The sequence below is a fragment of the Psittacula echo genome, assembly GCF_963264785.1.
Source record: "Psittacula echo genome assembly, chromosome: 2".
NCBI classification, from domain to species: Eukaryota; Metazoa; Chordata; class Aves; order Psittaciformes; family Psittacidae; genus Psittacula; species Psittacula echo.
The window spans coordinates 130,464,299-130,489,363 of record NC_137737.1 but is presented as its reverse complement, the minus strand read 5'-3'; the positions used below and the strand labels follow the sequence as shown (position 1 = coordinate 130,489,363).

The 25,065-nt window shown below is 38.4% G+C and overlaps 2 protein-coding genes across 2 annotated transcripts in view; one reads left to right on the top strand and one right to left on the bottom strand.

Moving 5' to 3' along the window:
* Nucleotides 1-1,897: 1,897 nt before the first annotated feature.
* IL7 (interleukin 7) lies at nt 1,898-8,765 on the top strand (the record flags this gene model as incomplete). The annotated part of the gene is made up of 5 exons (XM_080609718.1): nt 1,898-1,991; nt 2,224-2,366; nt 6,157-6,243; nt 6,991-7,143; nt 8,613-8,765. The coding sequence occupies 5 exons, from the start codon at nt 1,898-1,900 to the stop codon at nt 8,763-8,765; spliced, it is 630 nt and encodes a 209-aa protein (XP_080465844.1).
* Nucleotides 8,766-20,608: 11,843 nt separating this feature from the next.
* Nucleotides 20,609-25,065, bottom strand: part of ZC2HC1A (zinc finger C2HC-type containing 1A) — a gene marked incomplete at its 3' end in the record, with an annotated part of 31,059 nt that continues 26,602 nt past the window's right edge. Inside the window, exons 9-10 of the mRNA XM_080609996.1 lie at nt 21,619-21,726; nt 20,609-20,792 (exon numbers count right to left, since the gene is read on the bottom strand). Of these exons, the coding sequence (XP_080466122.1) occupies nt 20,609-20,792; nt 21,619-21,726 (292 nt within the window). The remainder of the gene's footprint in view (nt 20,793-21,618; nt 21,727-25,065) is intronic.

Genomic DNA, 25,065 nt, shown 5'->3' with positions numbered 1-25,065 from the left:
TGCTCCGTGCTGCGCTGCTCACCGCAGCCACCTGTGCGCCCGGCTGAGGTACCGCGCAGAGCCGGGGATGCGTCACCCTGGGGCCAGCGGAGCCCCGTGTCCTCCCCCGGCTGGAGCGACACCTTCACACGGGTTCAGCGGAGCGGAGGGAGGACAACTGGGTGTTAACCGCGCCCCGCGGACTGCGGAGCAGCGCAGCGGGGCCGAGCGGCAGGAGCAGCTGGAGGTTCGGAGCGGGGTGGAAGCGACCCCGCAACTGGCGGCGGCCGGGAGCGCGCCTCAGGTGTGTCTGGAGCGCTGCTTCAGGCTCCCTGCACGGGAGGCGGGGGGGTTAATCAAAACCTCCAAAGGGGCTTTTTTCTATTTGGAAATACTGGAATACTGACTGTAACTGGCTCTTCTAGGAGAACTTTGGGGGGTTTCCAGATACAGCTTACGAGTTTTCAGTTTACCGAAGGGATTGGGTATTACCAGTAATGTGCTGGTTCTTTCTTTTGAAGTGCTGGTTGTATGGAGTACTGTCAATACCACTTCTTTTGACGATATCCAGCTTTGAGAAAATCCCTTTCAATTTTCAGTTGAAAGCTCCTGGAACTTTTTATAACACTCATCTAATGGGTTCCAGAGGACTCGTTTAGCAGCAGGTTTCGTCGTGATCCTGCAATGGGTCAAGGGAATTAAAAGAGTGTGCAACATCTCTTTCAGAATTACCTGCTTTGATTCTGTATTTTCCTCATTTAAAAAAGTTTCACCATCTGTACAGTACAGAGAAAGCAAAAATGAACAGAAGTGACTTTGCAGTTTTCACCTATTATCTCCACTTGTTGCTGGGCAGACCCAGTTTGAAGTGATGGAGTCTGTTAGATTGATTTAAATTTAGAAAATTGTTATTTGTGTCTTTTAAAGAGTGTTTTTGAAGCAGCAGATCCAAGTTGCTTATATCACTGTCCTTTAGAAACAAGAACTGCTGTTCTTTTTTTTTTGCACTGAGATCAAGAGGTACAACAGCATATTGGGAAAATGTTGTCCTGTAATTGAGTTCTTGCATTTTTTTTGTAAATTTCTTCTAAAATATGAAATCTCAGTCCTACAAATTGATAATTTGCTCAGCACAGATATAGTTAGCTTGGAGATTTACAAAGGTAAAGCTCTATGGAAGTCAGGCTCTTGGAGCCTGAAGATGATTGTAAATTTGCCTTACCTAGCTTTCATATTTATTACATGTAGGATCTCATTAGGATCCATTTAGCTCCTCAGGTTAGATTTTTTGAGATATTAATATACCCTGGTTGATCAGTATATGAAAAGGTTTGAAAATTTGGGCCATCGGATTTCCCATTTGGCTGGCAGCTTGCCACAAGAATAATTTTGGAATTCAGCTTGTACGAGTGCAAATTTTCCATTCCAGTTTCTAGGACAGACGTGTACATCCCAGCATGCTCACAAGTGATCTAGTAGGGAGAAAAAAAGGCTTTTGTAAGTCAGGAAAGTCAGTAGAGATTCTGCTTTGAAGCAGCAGTGTGTGGTGGGAGCCAGCTGGGCTGGGCTGTGAGGGACTGTGTTCCTCTGCCATGCTGTTCAATCAATAAAGATTGTGGTCAAGTTTCACTGCTTTCTTCTTAGTTACTCAAGGTTTCTCTCTGAGGCTGGGATTTACTAGTGATGCCCAAGTCCAGAGATGCCTATTTCTGAGTGCTGGACTGGTGGTACCTAATGCTCCCATCCTCACCAGAAAGGAAGGAAGGTAGCAGCTGGAGTCATGGCATCCCTTTTGCATTTCCTGACTGCAACCCCACAGTTACTCTGTAAGCAGCTGCTCTCACTGAATGAATGTCTATACCTATCTGGCTAAGAGATTTACTTGTCTACATGTGTGCTAGGTAGTTATGGTCCAATTATGGTCAATGGAGAGACACCATCAGCACTTGCAGTGAAGCCTAAAGATGAATTCAGCCCAAGCAGACAACAAGTAGCTGGTCAGCTCAATAGCAGTAAGGCTCTTAACCATGCTGGCTAAATCATCCTTGAGTACCCATACTCAAGGAGTTTAGACACACAAATAGTGTCTTAATCTGGAGCTGAATCCTTCCCTCAAGGTTCAAGTAATTTGTTTGCACAAAGATCCCTTTTAAACTATTTTAATGGATTATACAGCCTATTTGTTAATACAGAATGCACTCTATGTCATTTAATATGTACTGAACTGCTCTTGTTGTAATCCAGCCTTTTTTAGATCTATCTTTCGGGTTCTGCCACTGCTCCTTGTTCTGTCTCCAGTGAACTCATCTAGTTGTGCAATGGGAAATAGAACAACTGAAATCCGTGTGAAGTATGAGAATATACTAAGCCACGACATCCGTGAGCTGGTAGGTAATAGCTCTTGGGCTTTCAAAAAATGTTGAGTATTTTTAGATGCTAGCGAATAATAATAATAAAAAAGCTCTAATATTAACATACAATAAAAGATCAGTTTAAGATCACACATTATCACATTGTGGAATGCTGGTGGGTATGACGATGCTGCCTGTCTGCATGTACAAATAATGTGATACAGGTATTTGTGCCTGTGCATCATCTAGTTAGACACATGTACTATTTGGCCATAAATAGTCTAATATATGACATTTAAAAGTACTCTTTTCTGAAGTAATCTCTGTTTACATCTTCTTATTGAAAGGAGGAAGCATTACACAAGCTGTATTTTGTTCTACTAATTGTAGACTGCTTGACTGAAGTTTTATGGTGTCCATTGAATACAAATGCAGAGAGGCACAAAATTCATGCAACCATAAAAGTTTTTTTTTTTATTTTATCTATTAATGTATCATGTTCAGTCAACAAAGAATCAACTTTTCTAGATGGCAGCAGAGAAAATTTTCAGTTGTAAATCTTTAGCTTTATCAGCCACATTTATTACAGCTTTGAAAACAGTATCATAACAGTCTACCAATCTGTGCCCAAAACCTACCTTCCAACTCTTCATCATGAATTAACAATTAAATTACCTGTCAAGAACACTTTCATGGGAGAAAGCACATTCCATAGCTAGATTAGCAGAGGCACTTTCTATGAAAATGCGATTTTTCTGACCGTTAGTCACTTAAACGAGAACTCACCATTCTCTTGCAGTCCTAAATCAAGATCTATTTACATGAAATACAAGTGATACATGGTGCTTTTCCAAAGGAGAAATCAGGAGCTGTTGTATTTTTTCACACTTAAGATCCACCACCATCCTTCAGAGCATTATGCCAGTGGTTTCCAACCTTTCTCTACCAAAACACATCAGCTCTTCATCTGGAAACAAAATACCTTTAGGGACAGGGAACGATTATTTAATCTCCAAAAACATTCTGATCACTTTGTGTTTGTTGAGATTATGAAAAAAGAACTGTACTTCTCCATTGATAAATGACCTTATCCTGAACAAGGCACCAAAGTTGGGGAAAATATTCCTGGCCATATTAGAAAAGTATCCTCTTTAGTTTATCTTATTTCTGACAAAGGCTGCCCAATTGCAGGATGAAGTACTCAGTGCCCCACGGTGCCATAAAGGATTTGAATGGAGCAATGTCATTCTTCCAGATGCCTTTTGATTATTTTTAATTGTAATAAATCACAAAATGACAGAATACCAGGTTGGTGGTGATCTCAAAAATCATCAGGTCCAACCCTTCTAGGCAAAGCATGACTTAGACTAGATCCCCCAGCATCCTGTCCAGGCAAATCTTAAAAGTGACCAGTGTTGAGGAATCCACCATGTCCCTGGGGAGATGATTCCAATGGTTGATCTCATTGTGAAAAATTTTCCTGTGTCCAGTCAGAATCTCCCCAGGAATAACTTGTGCCCAGTACTCCTCCTCTTTTCCATGTGACTGCTTGTAGAAAGGGAATCTCCGTCTTTGTAGCCACCCTTTAAGTACTGGAACATGGTGGTAATGTCTCCCCTGTGCCATTTTTTCTCCAAGCTGAACAAGCCCAGCTCTGTCAGCCTTTCCTCACATGGCAGGTTTTCCAGTTCTTTGACCATTTTGTGGCCCTTCTGGATCCTCTGCAGCCGGTCCACATCTTTTTTTGTATACAGGGACCAAAACTAAACACAATATTCCAGGTGAGTTCTTTTAGGAGATAGAGTTTTTTAGGAGACTGTATGAGAACTAAAATGGTTATCCAAATAACTAACTAACTAAATAAATAAACTGTAATTAATTGATGTGTGTCAAAGGTAACGGGTATGTAATGAGCTCTGAAGATTTTACTTCATAGAACAGGCATGCACAAGCACCTACTGTGCCAGTTTCTTAATTTTCCTGTCTTTATTTTTTCCCAGTTAAAGAGAGATTCATTCCCCTTCTCTGTAAAAGCAGTGTATAGTCTTGTCACTATAACTTAGCAGCAAATATTATGGACAGTGCTGTTTGGGTGATAGAACTGCCCACCAGGCACTTTGCTGCAATTACAGAGCCAAACTCAGGAGCCTTCAGCCCCTCAGCCTGATGTTTGGAGGCAGCTATGGAGATAACTAGTGAGTTATATACTTGACCTCCATAAGTTGATTTGATTTTCACTAATGCCTTTTCTGAGGCCAGGATTTCCCTTTGGTTGCTTTAGTCACAGCCAGTAAACTTCCTTCAAAAATGGTTACTGTGTATTATGTTAAAGATATTCTGAGGGAGTCAGTGAGAATGAGTAAATTGTTTAGCAGTGAGCAAATGAAGCCACAGTATATAGAGTTTAGGGTGATTATTTATTTAGTTAGATAGTTAGTTGATTGTTTCTAAATCTTGGTGCTGTGTGACTGCAGCAAACCTTCATTCTGTTGTGGTACAAGCAGAGATGTGCATTATCTCCCATATTTACTTTTTTTTTTTTTCATTGAGCATTCGACTCCCTTAATTCTTGGTTTTGAAAACACTTCAGGATGAAGTTCTGTTCCTCTTGGGTGAATTTCTAAAATACAGGCAACATTACCTAAAAAAAATCTGCAGAAAAGCTTTTAGAACTATATTGTCTAATGTGTGTCTAATGCGTGTCTAATGCATGTCTAAGTGAGGAGATCTAACACAATATTGTCATGAGCTGCTTGTTTTAAACCCCTTCTGATTGCATTAGGCTATCTAGATACAGGCTGAAGAAGAAAGCAAAGGAATTTTGTTGAGTTCAGTTGTCATCTTGATGACAAGTGTGAAAGTAGAAGGAAAAAAACAGAGAATAAACCATTGATAAAATACTGTGGTCACAAAAAGGCAACAAGTGATATTGCTTAGGATGTCTTCTGTTAGTGCATATGCCACGTGCGTGCTACAATCTGTTTAGATGCCCGGGGCATGGATTTATTGAGACAAATGTTGACAAATATTGTATTTGATGTCTGTGTAAGATTTAAATATTCTTGTATGTTTTAAAATTCCAAAGAATCAAGTAATTTGATAGAATGTTAAGGTTTAAAATGAATAGATTTGCTCCAGTTCTGGACTCCTCAGTATGAGAGAAATATGGAACTACTGGAGAGAGTCCAGCAAAGGGCAGTGGAGATGATTAAGGGACTGGAGCATCTGTCCAATAAAGAAAAGCTGAGACAGCTGGGATCGTTCAGCCTGGAGAAGAGAAGACTTTGGATTTATCAATGACTATAAATCCATGCAGTGAGGGGGCAAAGAGAACAGAGCTGGGCTTTTCTCAGTGGTGCCCGGTGACAGGACCAGAGCCAATGGACACACAGTGAAACACAGTAGGTTCTTTCTGAACATCAGGAAACACTTTTTCACTGTGAGGGTGACCAACCACCAGCACAGGTTGCCAAGGGAGGTTGCAGTCTGCATCCCTGGAGATATTCCAAAGTCATCTGGTTGTGGTCCCTGCAACTGGCTTTTGGTGACCCTGTTTGAGCAGGGGAGTTGGAGCAGATGACCTCCAGAGGTCCCTTCCCTCCTCAACCATTCTGTGATTCTGTATGAATCGGTAAATACCTGTAGAAATTGGGGCTGAATTAAGGTTTTCTTTGCCTGCTTGCAAAGGAAAGGCTCAGAGTTGTACACTGACCCCTGAGGAGATGCTGCAGGACTATTTAGTGTTGACATTGCCAGCTCTTAGTGAGAAACTTGGGTCACTTGATTAAAAGTACTTCCATGTTTAAACATATATGATATTTTACAGGTAAATATGTCTGCAGAGTATCGTGACAGGTGCTGCAAGAATAAAAAGCATGAAAATAGCAAAGTGTTTTTCTGCAATGATACTCAGGTAAAATTTAACTTCTCAAAATTTACTTTAGACTGTACAAACTCAAGTGGGTTCTTTGTACAGTCCAGTCCCTTAAAACTACATTGTGATAGAGAGTAATGCTACCTCTTAATAGTCAAATCATGATATTTTTTTGAATTTGGAATCATAAAATTTGTCAAGTAAAACGATACTTTAAAAATCAAAATATGAATTCCCTATCCAGGAAATGCTTTTTTTTCACCTACTATAAAGATTATTTTATATTTTTAGTCCAAAATAGTACAGAAATCTTATTTCCTTATTTTATTTTGCCAATGGAAATAAACATAAAAATTTCACATATGTTTTCATTCTTCTACAGAAGTTCATATTAGCTAAGCTTTTCACTTCAGATCTGAAAGCCTTACTGGTAATTGTTTGGGCAGATCTCAAATGACAGAAAGCACAATTGGCAGCTCTTGCTGCAGATTTTATCATGACTTGATAACAGGACTGACTCTAAAAGTAATTCAGTGCTTTCCGAACTGCTTCGGCTGATTTCCTTATGCTATTATTATTACTACTACAAATTGATGCTTTAAATATTAGGAAGAGGTGGCAGGTAGATCAGATTAGTCATGTGTCTTACTGGAAAAGATAGGCACTATGAAAGCAAAATAAAGTAATGGCAACTAATGAAGCTTTTTTAGAAAAGACAGATCAACATTATAAAGAATTAAAGGTGCACAGACTTCTCAGGACACATTTTTCTTGCTCTCTTTACAGGAAATAGAAGCACTACAGAGTATGGCATGCAACATGCTCAGATTCTTTCATAAGCAAAAAATCAGCAAAGACTTTAGATGGAGAGCAGCATTAGTCTCATGTGGGACATTACAAGTTCTACAGTGCAAGTGTGAAAGACACAGAAAAGAAAAGGTGAGTGGTAGTGAGAATCTGCAGTTTACTGTAAGCATGTGACTCATTAATTACAGCTCTTCAACACAGACTATCACATCTACCTCTCAAAGGTACAGCTATCATGAACATGTTACATGCATGATAAATTTTGCTCTGTGTAGCATATATCTTGTAATAGACATTAAGCCCAGTGCAAAGACTGAAACAATGATCTGGAGGTCCAGAGTGAAGATACATACCGTGGTTCAGTGCTGAAATACCTGAGTTAATTCTCCAGTAGAAGACGAAGACCACACTTGTGCGAAGAAGGACTTTACCTTCTCTAGTGTATAAAATTATACTTTGTTACTTCTCATTGGAGTTTTACCGTAAGGTGAATGTTTGATTTGCTTTGTCTCATCAAACAATTACTGGGAATTTCTCTCACTTCCATAATACCTTTGATCTTTATTTTAACCACAATATCCAAACTCAACAAGAACAGTTGGATGTAAAAATATTTGGATTTTTGATCATTGGCAGACTCTGCTCTTTGACATTTCACTCAAATCTAGTGACCTACAGAGAGGAGGAGCATTCTTTTAAGTGTGGATCACAGTTACCTGTTGAACACAAAAATATTGACCAACGTCAAAAAGCCTCTCCACAGGTAGCAAAGGATATAATTCTTTATGACTGGCTTAAATAGTTGGATCTAAGGCTGCATTTGACCCTTTCTTTTCTCCTTGAAATGGAGAAACTGTTACAGTCCAGGACCAGATCTTCAAAGTAATGTTGGTGTCTGCATTATGTTTAGCCACCTGTGGTGAGTCCAACATTTGCCTTACCATAAAAGTTATCCTAGTTATGTCATAGAAGGCAAAGGGTTGTCACCTTTGAAACTCATTCCTAACCTTGAGGATGGCTGGTTTCATTTAAAGACCAATTAAAGTAATCTGGTACAAATAATGAACAGTCATCGAATATGGACAAGAGCCACAGTCGTCTTCTCTCTGGGCAAGATCCTGAACCCTGGGCCATAGCATCGACCCCTGTGAACACGTCTGCCTTGTTCCACCAGTCTCAAGGTACCACACATGTAGTCATATCTTTCAAAGTTTGGCTCACAATTTGATTTGCTTTATTTTCCAGTCCTCCAAATAATGGAGGATAAGTTTTAAACCACTGACAGAGGACACATGTTCTTAGTTGCACACACTGGTTTCAGCTCTCCATATTTGTCCATATCAGTTCTATATTGAGCTCTCCATATCTGTCAAAGCCACATTTTCCCAGTTCAGTAGGGCAGCAGCAGGGTTGTGCTCAGAGTGATGCAGGCTGTGTACTGCCAAGGCACATTCTCTAAGTAGCCTAGCTTTCTGACTTAACTGCTGTGTAAGGCACCTCCATTATTTATTGGGATGTAATGGAATCAGTTTGGTTTAAAAGATGCCTGTATGAAAAGAATAATCACTTCTCAATTAACAATGCAAGCTATTATTTTTCAGGTTTGCACGCAGGTAAATATGCATAATAATGAAGATACAGAAACAGGTGAACAGTGCAAAAAGAAATGTAACCAAGAATTATGTGAATTGAAGGAAAACATAGCTAGCCTTCGATCCTGCTGGAATAAATTTGAAAAAATAATTTCCAGATGATTCCAGGTGGATCTTGGTCTTTTCTTCCAAAGTGGCATTACGTGGTGTCTTTGCATTTTATATGCATTCCTTGAGTAACTTTGCTCACTTATATGAACACTTCATGCCAGAATTCTGATGGAAAGCTACTGTACCTTGTTCCTGGAGAAGGAATATACAGAAATGGCTAAACCAAGCTGCTGAAGCCCTAGAAGTGGAAATAAAAGACCAGCATTTAAAACGAAGAACTTGGCAGAAGGCTGCGTCCCAACTTCAAAAGCTCCTCTGAATTTTCTGATCTTTTGAGTCAGTTTATAATACTGTCATATGAAAGCAATATACTTAAGTGTCTACTGCAATTTATAAAACCATCTTAGAAGCTTCAGGTAAAGCAAACGGTATGGAAAAATAGCTGTTTTCTTACTATCTACATCAAACACATCAAGGACCAAAACCAGCAATTTACCAAACAAGCAGCTGATCCGGGATGTGTTCTGCCAATGCAGCAATGTTTTCAGTGTGGGTATCTAATAGGTCTGCAAACTGATTTAAGTTTGGAAAAATAAGCAAAAGGTTAACTTTATGAAAAACTTAGGAAGGGTACTGAGTTTTAAGAGATGTAGCACACTTCTACTGGCTGGGAGGAGAGGCAAGACAGCGAGACCTACAGAAGGTGAAAAAGGAGATTCCTGAATGTAAGTTTGTTCAGATGACTGGAAACAGCACTATTCTTGTGTATTTGGTTATCCTAGAGTTAGCTGCAGGAGGAGCTAGAATGTCTGACCTTCAGATTGTGATTTCTTATATGCAATTATTTTATATAATGTGTTCAACATGTTAGACATACATGACTTAAAACGTGTGAATATTGTCAGAGAATAATATATTGGCATTTAACTAATGAAGTGTTTATATTTAATTTTGGATGAATAGAAGTATTTTTATAGTTGTTTATAACTCTTTTGCAGTTTCTTACTTTGATATAACTTCTTTGGTAATAAAATATTTTCTTCTATGGAATTGGGCTGTTGTTTTGGGTGTCGTTAGTCTTTTTTTAGCTTTTTTTTGCATTAAAAGCACAGCTGGTAATGTAACCTCCAGCTGCTTGGGACTTCCAACAATAAAATACCCATTTTTTACTTGCTTGTTACCTGGCCAGTTTAGGTAGACATTTCCATAGAGGGTATCTACCTTGGACTAAATACTTTGGGAAATCTTTAGTTAAGTCAGCCTGTTGTTCCCTGGTTCAGAATAAGGTTGTTTTATCTGGTGAAAATAACTTTTCCACTTTCAGAACTGCTCTGAAAAAATTGTGGTATTCAAATAAAAGGCTTGAAAAATGGTGGGATGTGCTTCAAAGGACCATATACATCTCCCTGGACTGGCATAAGATCACTGTACTGAATCCATGAAACTCAGTGTGCCCTACTGCTAATGGTGAGAGAAGAGGTTAAAAGCAAAGTGAACATACTGTTCTGCTTTCCTGGAATACACTCCCTTCAGCCCCCCATGTATTTATGGTGAAGTGGCTTGAGGCAGGAGTAGGATTTTTGTAGAACTGTGATTGAGACTTTCACATACTCTCTTTAGCTCTTGATGTAAGAGATTACAACTTCAATTCCAAGCACTGAAAAAAACCAACCCAAACCCCACCCATAATTCTTATGCAACAGGAAAGGGAAACAGATTTCCCAATGTCATACTGCAGATAGGAGAATGTAACCACAATTGTAAGGACTTCTCTAGAAATCCTTTCTACTGAAAGAAGCCCTCAGGAGACTGAGGATTAGATTTGTGGGGTTTTTATTTTTTTTAAATTTAGGAACAGTCAAAAGCCAAGATGAATTTCCTAATAAACACTTGGCAAGAAAAGGTCAGTGGGAATCAAAAGAAAAACACACAGATGCAGGATTAGCTATAAAAAACCTGTAAGTCCAGTCATCTTAAATGACTTGAGCAGCAGCCCACAACTTAAATCTTGAGTCAAGTCAAGCAGTTTCAAGCCTATCCTGGGAAAAAGACCAAGGTTACATTCAGAGCAGGAATTTAAATTGACAGATTATGAAACTGTGTATTTTTTTCTGATTTCTTCTCTTAATTAATATCTTGCCTGCCTAATCCTGGTTGCCAAATTTTCTGAGTCACCACTTACATGCAAAGACTAAATGCTAAGTGCAGTGGCTTGTGCTTTTTGATTTGTTTCTTCCATTTGAAAACCTTCTCCTGTCTCTGAATCACCCGAATCTACAGATCTAACAACAATAAACTGCTCTGCAGGAATGGGTGAAGTGATGAAAACCTTGCAGGGCATCACCACTGTGCCTACCTCTCTGCCACTGTCATTTTTGTATTTATTTATTTGGCCACAGTAAATAAGGAATATGAGTAGGTCAGATTCATGATTTAGAAATACATGGATTTTATGGGAAGGTGTCAAGGGAAAAATCTTAGGTTTTTAAATAAGTAAAAAGCTGTTGGAAGGGACTATGAGAAGGCAAAAAGGGGTGACTAACCCCTGCAAGCAAGAGAATGTTGCACATTTCTAACAGCAAGAATGAGTTAGGTCTTCCGTGGTTTATGAGAAGGAACAATTTCTAGTGGTTAGGAAGCCAGGTTAAGGAAGGTCACTGCAGTTCTCTAGCTAAAGATGCAGAAGTAAACCTCTTCTGCCTTCTTATATGTTTCCTTAGAGTTCCATCTTTTCAGGCTTATGCTGAACAGAAGAGATGTTTGCTTTATGACAGGTTTAATTCAGCAGCTCCTTAGGTTTTTGTTGGGTTGGGTTTTTTTGTTTGCTTGCTTGGTTTTCTTCCCTCCTGCCATTTAATTGGAATGGTTCCTGGTGAACTAGAATAAAGAGGAAACCAGTGTGTGGAACACCATGGAAACTCAGAGGTGACAAGAGATTCTGCAGACTCTTGGCACATAACTAGATTTCATCCATAATGAATGGAAAATATATTGGATTTGGGGAAGGCTGAGGTTCTTAATAACTTCTTTGCCTCGGTCTTCATTGGCAAAGGCTCTGACCACACCATGCAAGTCTTGGAAGGCAGGCGCAGGGACTGGGAGAATGAAGACCTTTGGCCCACTGTAGGAGAGGACCTGGTTCAAGACCATCTTAAGAACCTGAACATACACAAGTCCATGGGACCTGACGAAATCCATCCGCGGGTCCTGAAGGAGCTGGCAAATGAAGTTGCTAAGCCACTGGCCATCATATTTGAAAAATCATGGCAGTCAGGTGAAGTTCCCGACAACTGGAAAAAGGGAAATATAAATCCCATTTTCAAGAAGGGGAAAATGGATGACCCAGGGAATTACAGACCAGTCAGTCTCACCTCTGTGCCTGGCAAAATCTCGGAGCAGGTTCTCCTGGAAGGCATGCTAAGGCACTTGAAAAACAACAAGGTGCTTGGTGACAGCCAGCATGGATTCACTAAGGGGAAATCCTGCCTGACCAATTTGGTGGCCATCTATGATGGGGCTACAGAACTGATGGACAGGGGCAGAGCAGTTGATGTCATCTACCTGGATTTGTGCAAAGCATTCGACACTGTCCCACACGACATCCTTGTCTCTAAATTGGAGAGACATCAATTTGATGGGTGGACCACTCGGTGGATAAAGAATTGGCTGGATGGCCGCACACAAGGAGTTGTGGTCAATGGCTTGATGTCTGGCTGTAGACCAGTAATGAGTGGCGTCCCTCAGGAATGGGTGTTGGGATCGGTCTTGTTCAACATCTTTGTCGGTGACATGGACAGTGGGATTGAGTGCGCCCTCAGCAAGTTTGCTGATGACACCAAGCTGTGTGGTTCAGTTGATACGCTGGAGGGAAGGGATGCCATCCAGAGGGATCTCGACACGCTTGTGAGGTGGGCTGATGCCAACCTTATGAAGTTTAACCATGCCAAGTGCAAGGTCCTACACCTGGGTGGGAGCAATCCCAGGCACGGCTACAGGTTGGGCAGAGAAGAGATTCAGAGCAGCCCTGTGGAGAAGGACTTGGGGGTGTTGGTCGATGAGAAAATGAACATGAGCCGGCTTCAGTGTGCGCTCACAGCCCAGAAAGCCAACCATATCCTGGGCTGCATCAAAAGGAGCGTGACCAGCAGGTCGAAGGAGGTGATCCTGCCCCTCTACTCTGCTCTCGTGAGACCTCACTTGGAGTATTGTGTGCAGTTCTGGTGTCCTCAACATAAAAAGGACATGGAACTGTTGGAACAAGTCCAGAGGAGGGCAACGAGGATGATCAGGGGACTGGAGCACCTCCCATGTGAAGATAGGCTGAGAAAGTTGGGGCTGTTGAGCCTGGAGAAGGCTGCGTGGAGACCTCATAGCAGCCTTCCAGTATCTGAAGGGGGCCTACAAGGATGCTGGGGATGGACTCTTCATCAGGGACTGTAGTGATAGGACAAGGAGTAATGGGTTCAAACTTAAAACAGGGGAAGTTTAGGTTTGCTATAAGGAAGAAATTCTTTACTGCAAGGGTGGTGAGGCACTGGAATGGGTTGCCCACGGAGGTTGTGAATGCTCCATCCTTGGCGGTGTTCAAGGCCAGGTTGGATGAAGCCTTGGGTGGCATGGTTTAGTGTGAGGTGTCCCTGCCCATGGCAGGGGGGTTGGAACTAGATGATCTTAAGGTCCTTTCCAACTCAAACTATTATGATTGTATGATTCTATACCTGCCTTTCTCTGGACAGGGTGTGGTGAAACAAACAGAAAAGCCCAGTAGGAGGAACTTTCCCCTAAAATGAGGAAAATAAAAAGGAATTGATCTCTACTTATCCGTATTTAGCAAAAAAACCTCCACAAAATCAGGAACCCAACCCCTTACTATGATTTCTGCTCACATAAGTGAATATCACAGAAAAAAATGTAGCTTCTGCATTTTTCCTGCTTAATCATATTAAGAAGACAGTGCTCTAACCTCATGGAGAAGAACAAGCCCAGATCAAATTTAGGTTATGTATTATATATTATACCTTACAGCCTTATTATTAAAAAAAAAAAAGTTGGCAAAAAGAAGAGATACGATTATACAGGCAGATGACACTGACTGAAGTATCTGGTATGGAGTATTTTTCAAGGTGACTGAGGAATCTCATCTCACAAGTCAATAAACCCCCCCTATTCTTTGAAAAGGATAACTAAATATTCTTTCCCAGCCACTAGAAGACAGGGGATGGTTCTCACATCAGGTCTGGTGTACTTGAGACCAAAGACTTCAAAATATTACTAAGGCTGAAATAATGTTACTTACCCCTGTGCTATTTTAGTTACTACATTTTCACATTTCACAACAAAAATGTGTACATCACAAAAAGTTTTATTGATATATTTGCTTTATTGTTAACAAGTGGCAAATTAACATTAGGTGGTGGTTTACATTCATTAATTTAAACAGAACTGACACATAAAAAACCCCATAATATACCAAATAAGATGCAAACAAACCCATGGATTCTGAAAAAAAAACAACCCAAAACAAACCCCAAACCCACTGGATGGTCATAAACACAAATATTAAATGTATGTTGGGCAAGGCAAACATAATAAATGCTATGTTAACAAAATTAATCACCTCAAATACATGAATGAACACTTCATTTATAAACATGGAACATCAATAAATAAACTTATGAATATACATACTAAGTATCATATAAAGGATGAACACCAAGAGTTACAGCAATCATACAACATAGGTATTTGTAACGGGCTTAGAATACTCAACACTTTACACATGAGACCCAAATCCATTCACGCTTCTGCCAGAAATACAAATACAGAACTATGGTAAACCATGTACTACCATTTCGAACTTCAGTTCAATATTCAGTTATATTAAACTGAATATTTGATTTGCTGACTCAAAAGTTAATGTTCATATTGGAAAAATATGATTTTTTCCATTGATTATTTTTGTAAAGAAGAAACACTAATTAAGAGAAAGTATGAATAAGCTGCTTTCTGGCAAGATGGAATAGAATGGGGCTAAATAGGATTCTCCAGAGACCTGCATTCTGGAATGACATAACAAAAAAAACCCACTCCCATGAACTAGTATGAAAGAGTAATCACTTATACTGTGAACACTGGGAAGAAAATATCAACCAAACACTTCTTCAACAACATAATTAGGTAACTCAAACCTTACCAGAGAGTTGGAAAAAACCCAACCAAACCCCAAAACCATCAAAAGTTGGAATGAGCTGTACTTGAAAGGCAATAAAACTATTTTCACCAGAGTCACCAAAACCTGTTTACCTGTTTACTCTGTCATACAACCCATGTAATTATTCTTAGCTTAGTCAAACTGGAAAGACTTAACGTTGCAAAAAGTGCCCTTACAAAACACAGATTTGTCAGCCAATATTAAAAGAAAACTTGTAACAAGTTTGTTCTTTGCACACATACAAAGTCTATATGCTGGCCTCTAGCACTTCTGGAGAACTTTGCGATACATAGACAATACCACTTCATTTTACACTCAGACTAATTACATAGCCTACATCAGTGTGCACTGCTACATGCTTTATTAGCATTTAAACTACTGCAGCCACACCTCCTTCCACTGACTTGTTCAGTATGCATCACAAAACTGTCCTCTTTGCACACTGCATTTCAGGCACTAACTCTCTCAGCTGCAATGGTGAGGTACAAGCTCAATTTGCTCAGCTCTTGGAATCTATTTGAGAACCAGCAGTCCGTGGACCCTGCTACCTGCAGCCCAGGGAAGAGCTGGAGCTGCAGGAGGCTGAGCAACACCAGCACCATGGAGAGCTCCCCACCCTCCCCCACCCTCCAACGACTTCTCAAGCCTCAAAACTCTGCCTAAATGTTCATTTTGTAGGTATAAGCTGAAATGAGGAAGTGCTTCCCCATGCCCACCTCCCTGTGGCGGTGTGTAAGACTGAGGACATAACTATCCACATAACCATACACTTAATTTGCTGTATATTTAGAGATTCCAGTTCTGAAACTACCTAAGTAGTGAGTATCATGCATAAATATAAACTTGTGTTAAGATACATCATACAAAGATTAAACCTTAAGCTATGTTGTTTTTACTGTTGAAGCTGGTATTTTGCATAACTCCATTGCACTTACACCAGTTCAAATGATCCTTCACTCGTTCAAGCACAGAAATATCCCTTGTACAACAGACATCACAAAAGCAGAATGGGAATGCAAACACCCTCAGGCCAGACTCTCAAACAAGCCTCCTCCTTGTTCCTTTATATGGATTTTACTGTTGACTTTTTTTCTTTTTCTATTTTTAATTGAATGAAATAACCTTAGTAAGCACATTAGGAAGGTACAGTGGCAGACAGTAAGTCTGTCATAGAGTCAGACACTGGTACAGAAATCATTAAAACACTCACATCAATAAATTTCACTTTAAATGGGCAGTAACTACATTAGCCTACTGCCTGAGGCTTTGTAATCCTCCAGTAGCACTTACTCCTGTTTTGTATAAACTCTGCTTTAGTGAAATAACTTTTCACATTTGTGCAATTTACCAGTTCTCACAAAACACATGCTTGCTCACACACACACTCACAGAACTGGAAATACATATGCTAAATTAAGTAATCGCATCACCCTAATTTTACACATGAACTCTAAGGAATTTGGGCTTTTAAGGTAAGTATCTGTCAACAAGGCATCCAGAGAATGACACTAGCTAAGCTTAGACTCATCAGTGAAGTGCATCAGTGATGCATAGTTTGTCTACCAGTTTTATCTTTGCAATTAGCAACATTTTGACTCTTGAGACATTTAGGAACACTCCCCTTTTAGTATACCTGCTTCTTCCTGCCATAAAAATTGAGGTATAAAAGCAGAAGGAGGGCTAGGGAAACAGGTTTTAGTTTTAGATCATTAATATACCTAAAAATTCAAAATTCAGAGTCCATCTCCCTTAACAGATTATCTTTTTCTCTATATAACAAATTTGCTCCCCATATTCAGTTCTGCAGTGGCATTATGAAAACATATGAAATCTATTATTTCCTAACAAACATTCCATTGTGTGGTAGTGCATTTCTCCCCACTGGGCTCCTCTACGATTTCAGGAATTCCCATCAAGCCTTGGCCCTCCTGTAACGAGTTGGGCGCTCAAGCACCTGTATCAGGCACTTATTGCAAGGGAGACACTGGCCATACCAGGGACTCCTGTTGCCTGGCCAAGGTGGAAAAGAAAGGGCAGGCATCATCAGTCATCCCCCAATAACCTTGGAATATTCCTTCCCTTGATCATAGCCTGAGTGGAACAGGTACCACTGTTACTGGAGTGCCAAAAAAAATTCTAGTAGTTACCAATTCAGATTGTGGCCAAGATGGAAATTTACTCCTGACTAAAGCAAATCATCTCATGACCCTATAAACAGTGGTCCAAAGTGAGGCCCTCTGAACACTCCTGGATTGCAGTGGGCTGCTATCAGCATCTCTCTCTGAATGGGATGCCCCTCAGAGCTCATGCCCAAGTTTGTGATAAACAGAGGACCATCGCAGACAGCAACAAATGGGAGCTGGCTGAAAACTCCCCACTCCTCAAGGCTCAACCCTCTGCCATTTAGACTTGCAGAGACATATTTCACTGAACTTCAGGGGAATTTTTAATGGGTACCTTTATATGTCTCTGTATCTGCATGTAGATTGACTGAGACACCACACAACAAGTGCAGTGAACACCACACTTGAGTCCTATTGCCTCACAGTGCAAAATGTTAAAACCACAGACTGCTGCTCAGTAAAAGCTGGTAAAAATCCCATCTGCGATGAACTGGCACACATGTAACCCTTCAGATACAAACCATTGATCAAGTCTGTGATGAAGACCAGACTTAATTACACCTAAGCAACACCAGTTTACAAAGCAAGGGGATCCACTCTGAACCTCTTGACTCAATCTTACCCTTTTGCGCCTTGGTCTCTGTATTAATACTTATGGCTTGATTTTACCTTGATTTTCCTTGGTATGTTTTATTCATGTAGTAAGTAATGGAGTGAACCTTACCATCAAATTTTGTTAAGTCACACTCTAATTCATATTAAAGCTGCTCTTCACAATAGTTTTGATTGTGATTCTTTGAGTAACCCTAAACCACTAATTTCATGACACATTGAGATGAACTACAGCAATGTGTGCTGATATTTTGTGTAATACAGTCTATGGTCTGTAGTACCAGAGACTTCAGAAACCTATGTAATTCAGTAACAAAACCACTTGCTAAAGTGGAAAAATACAAGGCTTCTGATAGTTTCACTGTACATCAGTAAACTGCATAGTCAATCGTATTTTCTTCGCTTGTATTTATTGTAGGTTCAAACACACACATTATCCAATGTTACTATCAACAGTTATTTATGTTTCACTAGACCTTTTTGTAAGAACAAATTAAAAGTTCAGTAAATCTTAAAATCCTTTCAGTTCAGGTTAATCTCCTGCCTAGTCCTTGCTATAAATCATAGAAATGTAAATAAAATAAGTGATATGTCGCTGGAGGAATTCACTAAATGCTACACCGCAAGCAGAGACTTACAGAAACAGCTCAGAAAGCAGAAACTATGGTAACTGTATGTGGATTGATTTGAAACTAGGAAACCTGCCACCTAGAATTCACAGGACAAACCATCAATGTTTTTTCTACAGTTACTGCAATCCTGGAAAACCTAGAAGGTATTTATTCCTTACTAAACTCTCCCTTCATAGAAAGCATTTTCCATAAATAGTAAAATGTATTTTTCCCGTAGAAACAAGAACCGGAAGTTCATCAAGTCAGATAAGGGATTTGGTTTCTCAGTAGATTCACTAACTGATCCAAATTATTCTGGATTTTATCTTTGCTGATGGACACTTGTTTTGCAGTAATTCATTCTGCAGAACTCCATGGCCCAATTTTCTAAAGTAGGCTTACTTATGCAAAGGATGCAGGATTCCATTTTTTCCAAGTACAGATATGCATATGCCAAAATATTGATCCTAAAACCTAAACTACCTAGAGCATCATTTAGCTGTGATTTGTCAGTTCTAAGCATCATTACCAGTCATCCACCTACCATGCTCAGTTAATGAAAATTATAATAAAATAAGACTACACTAATGAAGGATAATTTCTAAAAATAATTTTGTATAAAAAGTGTAAGAGAATTCCACACCTTTGAACTAATTATAAACAATCAATAATTTGTGGCCTGCAACATGACTAGTCAAGGTTCTCAAATCTCTCATCTTCCAAGACAGGAACCTGCTTTGGAGATGCTTTTCTTCAATCTTGCTTTCTTCAAAATTGGCCCCATTGACAGTAATCACAAGTTTTGAGAATGAAAACAATGATCCTAATGCTGTCATGGAACACTACATTGTATTTTGCATAAGCTACAAAGAAATTATATGAATAGATACCAACAGTGTTTGTCACCTGAAAGTAATCATTTCTGACAGTATTTATCGTGGGAAAGGCACAATTAAATTCTTTCAGATTGTTCCTGCACACATGACTAAGATGGTGCTGGTACTTTGAAGCAAAAATTCACAAAACAGTTTACTACATTAAGATACAAGTTCTGTGATTTGGCTTGAACCGTTTTAATATCCGGTTTAATTTATAAAAACAACAACAAGAGCTGCCAGGGCCTGACCTTTCTTCTCAATGAATTAATGCAAAGTCCATTACTAACTTCAAGAGACTGCCCTTTAGAGCCCAGGAACACAGAAAATAGCAAAAAATCCACGTAAAGTATTAACACATCAACCTATGGAGCACAGTTTCTCCATCATGTGCTCGTATGTAAGCTGTGTTTATTGCACAGGAATAAGAATAAAAACCAGTCACTGCTTGCATCAAGTTCTACTGCTCTAATAACACAGACTTTTTATAGAACTCTTTTTATTGTATTGGATACATGAAGAAGGCTTGTTTCCAAAATAAGAGTTCATCATTTAGGTAGGACGAGCATAGACTTTGTCTTTCCTTCAAGAAATCAGGGAAGAGAAAAAAGGAGCAAAACCTTTGGAAACCTTAAAGGCAAAAAGCACAAAACTTTTAGATATGCTAGTCATGGTGGAGCATAGGAGGAGGAAGACAAGTATTTCTGAACAAAAGGGACTTAATAAAATGACGATACCATATGTTTCCTTATAAATACATAAAAGTATTTACATGTTCTGATTAGAAAATAGAACATGAAAAGCCACAAACAAAAATCTTACTTTTCTTACATGTGAACAGGATTCTAAAGGTAGTTATTCCATTTTGATTCTTTAAAAAAATCCTAGGAAGTCCAATTAGAATATTACTATTAAAAGAGTTTAAAGGGATCCAGACTTGCACTTTTAGCTAGGAATTTATATGGAGTTGCTCATATTGTTATCACTTAGAACATAGCATCTAAGTTACTGTCACATCTGAAGGTAATATTTCCCCAGAGAAACTTCTGAATCCCAAGTTTTTCCATGGCTAATTCTCTATGGGTAAGTATTATCCTACTAGATAAAGAATTATTTACATCACTTATCCAGTAGGATTTACAAGCAAAATAACACTGAACCACTTCTGCTACCTAAGTTACTTAACACATTTTTACCTTAATTTTAAATATTTCCAGAGATTAAAGAGTATTTCCTTGAATGGCACAGTTTTAGGTACCCGCTATTTTTATATACAGTGTATATATATATTTCTTTATAAATAACTGTGTAACCAGAAGATTGCACTCAGAAAATTACACTATGATGTTTTAACATGTTCGCAGCATGAAGTCTAACTGGAAGGAGTGCTCTAATTTTCCATGCAGAAGTATATAGCAGATGCTTCCAATTTCTCATTTTCTTTTTGTGTTTAAGAATGTGTTCACACAACCATTCTTCGAATTCCACACTCACAGCAAAACTTTGCCCATTCCACTGGATACCTTGTTCCACATTCATGGCAGAACTTAGATAAATGTACAGGTGAATTTCCTTCGCTGCTTTTTGAACTTCCGTTGACTGAGGATGTGCAGTCTCCACTGTCATATCCAATTTTACTGTCAGACCTGAAAATGCTCAGATAAAGAACATTATCTGTAACTCAGTTCAGTATAACTTGATGCAAAATTATTCTAATCCTTGCAGTGAATTACTGCTGTTGTTACTGTCATCTTACACTTCCTGTTTATTTACAGTGGCGTATCTTATAACTCTACAGACTCCCCTACTTATCTCTAGATATTCACCTTTCTTGCAAGAAAACAAAAATATATGCCAAAAATTTAGTGCTAGGATCTAGAATTTACATCTAGTAAAATCTAAATTAAGATTATTAATTAGTAAGATCTAAATTAGTAAGATCTAAATTTAAGATCTAAATTAGGATCTAATCTAAATTAGGATCTAATCTAATTATATCTAATTTAGGATATTTGATTTGCTAGTTAGATCAAATGGAATGCTGGAAAACTTAAAACTCAGCTTGTCAAAACAAGAAAGGCTAAAATACAGTACAGCAATACAATTTTTATCCTACCCTTTAAAAGGGCAGACAACAAAACTTCTATGCTTAGCATACAATGTAATTAAATTTCAACTGAACCACTCATCATTTGAAGGACCATTCACTTATTTTTTTTTCAACAGCTCTCCTAAGATGTTTTTGACATTTCTAACAGTCTTGCACGCACATCAAAGACAGCTGGTGACAAAGGTGTTGTTAGATGACAAATATGCAAGATATATTCAGTATGTTAAACATGCTAAGTAATATTGATCATGAGTTATCTATTAACTGCAGAGAATAATATTTTCCCCAGTTTCTTTCGTAACAAGTACTCCCGTTTAATGAAGGTTCTATTGCTGACAAAAATCCACAAAATTCAAAGGTACCTTGAGTAACTGTCAGAATTGCTAGGTTTTCTTTTGTTTGTTAGAGCACCTGTGCTCATGGTTCTTGCTACACTAGGAGGGGTTGATGTCCGTGGCTTTGTTGCACCTCTAAAACACAAAAAAGATCTGATGATTTATATATACACAAAAATACATACAAGAACATACATTTACAAATGATAAAAAAAAAAAATAGTTCAGCAATCTACACATCAATTAACTGCATGAAAAATATAACTTGTTTCCTACTAGGAGCAGACAGTAGAGCTCTGGCATGAACTTGCATGGTTTGGACTGAATATGACTTCAGTCTTAGAATGAGAAACAAACCAGAACAGCAGGTCCCTTCTTGTTCATGTGTTTTACTTGCTTGCACACCAAAATACAGGTAGATCCTGCAGTACTGGTGGTTTAGTATATAACGTCTACCTTGACAAACTACGAGTCACTTTTTAGGACTGGCAGAGCTTTCAGAGAAATAGAGAGCAGCTGACTGCACATTTTAAAAGTTAAAAAAATAAAAAAATACAGAAGAAGACCAAATTCCCAATATTTTGTGAGCAGTATCAAATGAGTCACAAAACTCTTTTTCATCATAGCCACAGACTTTATTTAGGATGCATACTTCTTAGATAATGCTGTAGATCCTTTCTTCAAAGCATAAATATTGTATTTATAAATAGGAGGAAAGAAAGTCTATCCAGCTGTGCATTAGGGTCTATTTTTTTTTCTAGCCTGTCACAGTGTTCTTGAAATTGGCTTCAATAGTATAACCACACTGCTATGAAAGCTGCTTTCCTCAGAATCGTGGGTTTTATGAAAAGCCAGTATGCAATGAATAGCACATCCTAAACATACACATCTCACTACTTACTTACTTGATGACTACTGAAACATCAGAATTCTCTGAAAAATCTGAGTAGCACTAAAAAAAGAAAGATTGGAAGGGGCATTCTTTTTCATCAGTGACAAAGGACAGAACTTTTCATCACTACTCAAAAGAATTACCATTTACTGGGATTTCTTCTTCAGCAAGACTTTAGTGACTGATATCTTGTGAATGACTCGCCAAGTTTTTCTGTTCTCATTCTTGGAACATCAATGCATAAATGAAATTTAAGTTGGGACTGGCTCATAGACATTAAAATAAAATTAAAATAAGACTCCATTAAAAAAAAAGTCAACAAGAGCCTAATGGGAAACAAAAACCTAGAAGTGATTTTTAATTTTTTCTTCCCTTCAGATGAATCTAACTGCTCGTTTCACAATAATAAACAACATAGTCTTGGTTTGGGTCTCAAAGCATATGGAAGAAAATGCATTCAACTCCAGTAACTTCAAATGTAACATTGACACAACTGAGGAACAATGTAGGAACTCCTGAATTTTAGACATGTTGCACAAAACATTTGTTCCTTCACGTTTATGAGCATAGATTAAAGATGGCTTTTCAGCTTAAGTGGAAACACTTCAGGGGAACAGTGTTCAAATGATTCACTCTGAAAGTTGAAATCAGGAACTAAATTTAAGATTAAATCAAGTGATATTATATTTAACTAAAATATTCAAATTTAATAAGAATGGCTTCTACAAGCAACAGGTAGAGTGGAAGCATCGAAGATTCTGACTCACTGGGCAAAACACCAACCTTCTCCCTTAGTCTTCCTGTCTGCCCAACTTCTTTAGCAACGAGATTCTAAAGATGGTTTTATAATTAAAAAACAAACAAACAAACAAAAAAACCCCAAACAAAACAAACCCCCAACAAAACCCTGAAAAGCACTACATAAGTTATATCAGAATTAAACTTATTAAAAGTTATGTTTTTCAGACATTACAAAATTCCAGGATAAAAGTTCTAAATGTAACCTAAATTACACTGTTACAAGTATACACAACAGTAGAGATGCTAAATTCTCTATCTTATGTTATTTCCCTCACCTGATTTTACACTGAAGAAAGACCTTTGCTTATAATTGAGTAAAAGTCATTAGAGCTCAACAGGGGAAAGAACATTCTGTACTGTTACTTCATTAAGGAAGCTGGAAAAGCATATAAAGAAAAATCCCGCTGTAGACACAGAAATGGTATAGATCATGATGGATTGTGGATGATCAGACTATGATGCAAAGAACGGAATTGTGTCTCAGTTCTTGTTTAGGCAACTGCAAGTAATTTAAAACATTTTTTTCAGAAGTATTATTGACTCAGTTTTCTCTGGATATTTGGGGGACAAACATATTGCAATTAACAGCATTCATTTCTTAAACTGAAGTCTCTTCAAGGTATACTTTGACTCAATAATTTTTAAACATAATACTAGGAGTCCTAGATATTTGACACAAATTAACATGAAAAAACTGACCACTATTCTTTCCTGAATTTCAACTGTTCAGTTCTCTAAAACATATGCAATATACCCTCATTCCACTAATTACTCTGAAAATTCACCTGATGTTTTAATACTAAGTATATACTAGAGAAATTTCTCAGAAATCAGTGTCTTATATAAATGATTTGTGTGGCATCTTGTACAGAACAGAGGCCACTGACTGAACCAGGAAAAAAAACCCCAAAATACTGAAAAGCCACATTGAACATGCACTGTCTACCCTGTCTATTGAGGGAGGCAGAGTCCCACAAAGAGGTAAAACATCATTTATTAAAGGTTTAACATGATGTCTTGATTCTGAAACATCTTACTGCATAATTTCTGCAGACTCTTTTCCCCAAATAGTTTTCTAAAAATACAAAAAACCCCACCCCAAAATACAAAACCCCAAACCTATTTTTAGACTAGAAACTTTAATATGAGTCTTACGGCAGGGGGGGGGTTCAGTTTTTGGTTGGATTTTTTTCTGGTCAGATTTTTTTTTTGCCTTGTTTTTGTAAGGTTATATAAATCCCTGTTCTAAGTTGTACCATGTTAAGTATTAATGGAGCCTGACAGCAGATGAAGCTGTGTAACAATGTCACCTTGAATTCTTAAAATCTGGACATACCTTTAAAGATGTTTACTATCCATTCTGAATTTCAAAAGAAATAAGATTGAAGGTGACTTCAGCTCATTTTGTATACCTAGTTGAATTAGGACTGTCTGCAAAATGAAAAGCTTCCTCTATTTATGCATTTGCAATTATGGTTGGAGTTTGCAATAACACACTGAAGTATCAAGCTTGCTCCCTAGAAAGGGTGTTTTCACATATTCTTAAGAGTTACCACTGTCACCCACCAACAGCTCATAGTTCTGTGCAAAATAGTAAGTAAGTTCCTTATGACTAATTGCATGCATACCAAAGTCCAGAAATCATAAATTGTGACCATCCACATTGCTATGCTGAATTTTACGAGGGTCAGTAGCTATTCACATTTGTCAAATGTTGTTGGCATGTAACATACTGAATAACATCCTGTAAAGAAGGCAGATTTAATTCATAAACTCAGTGG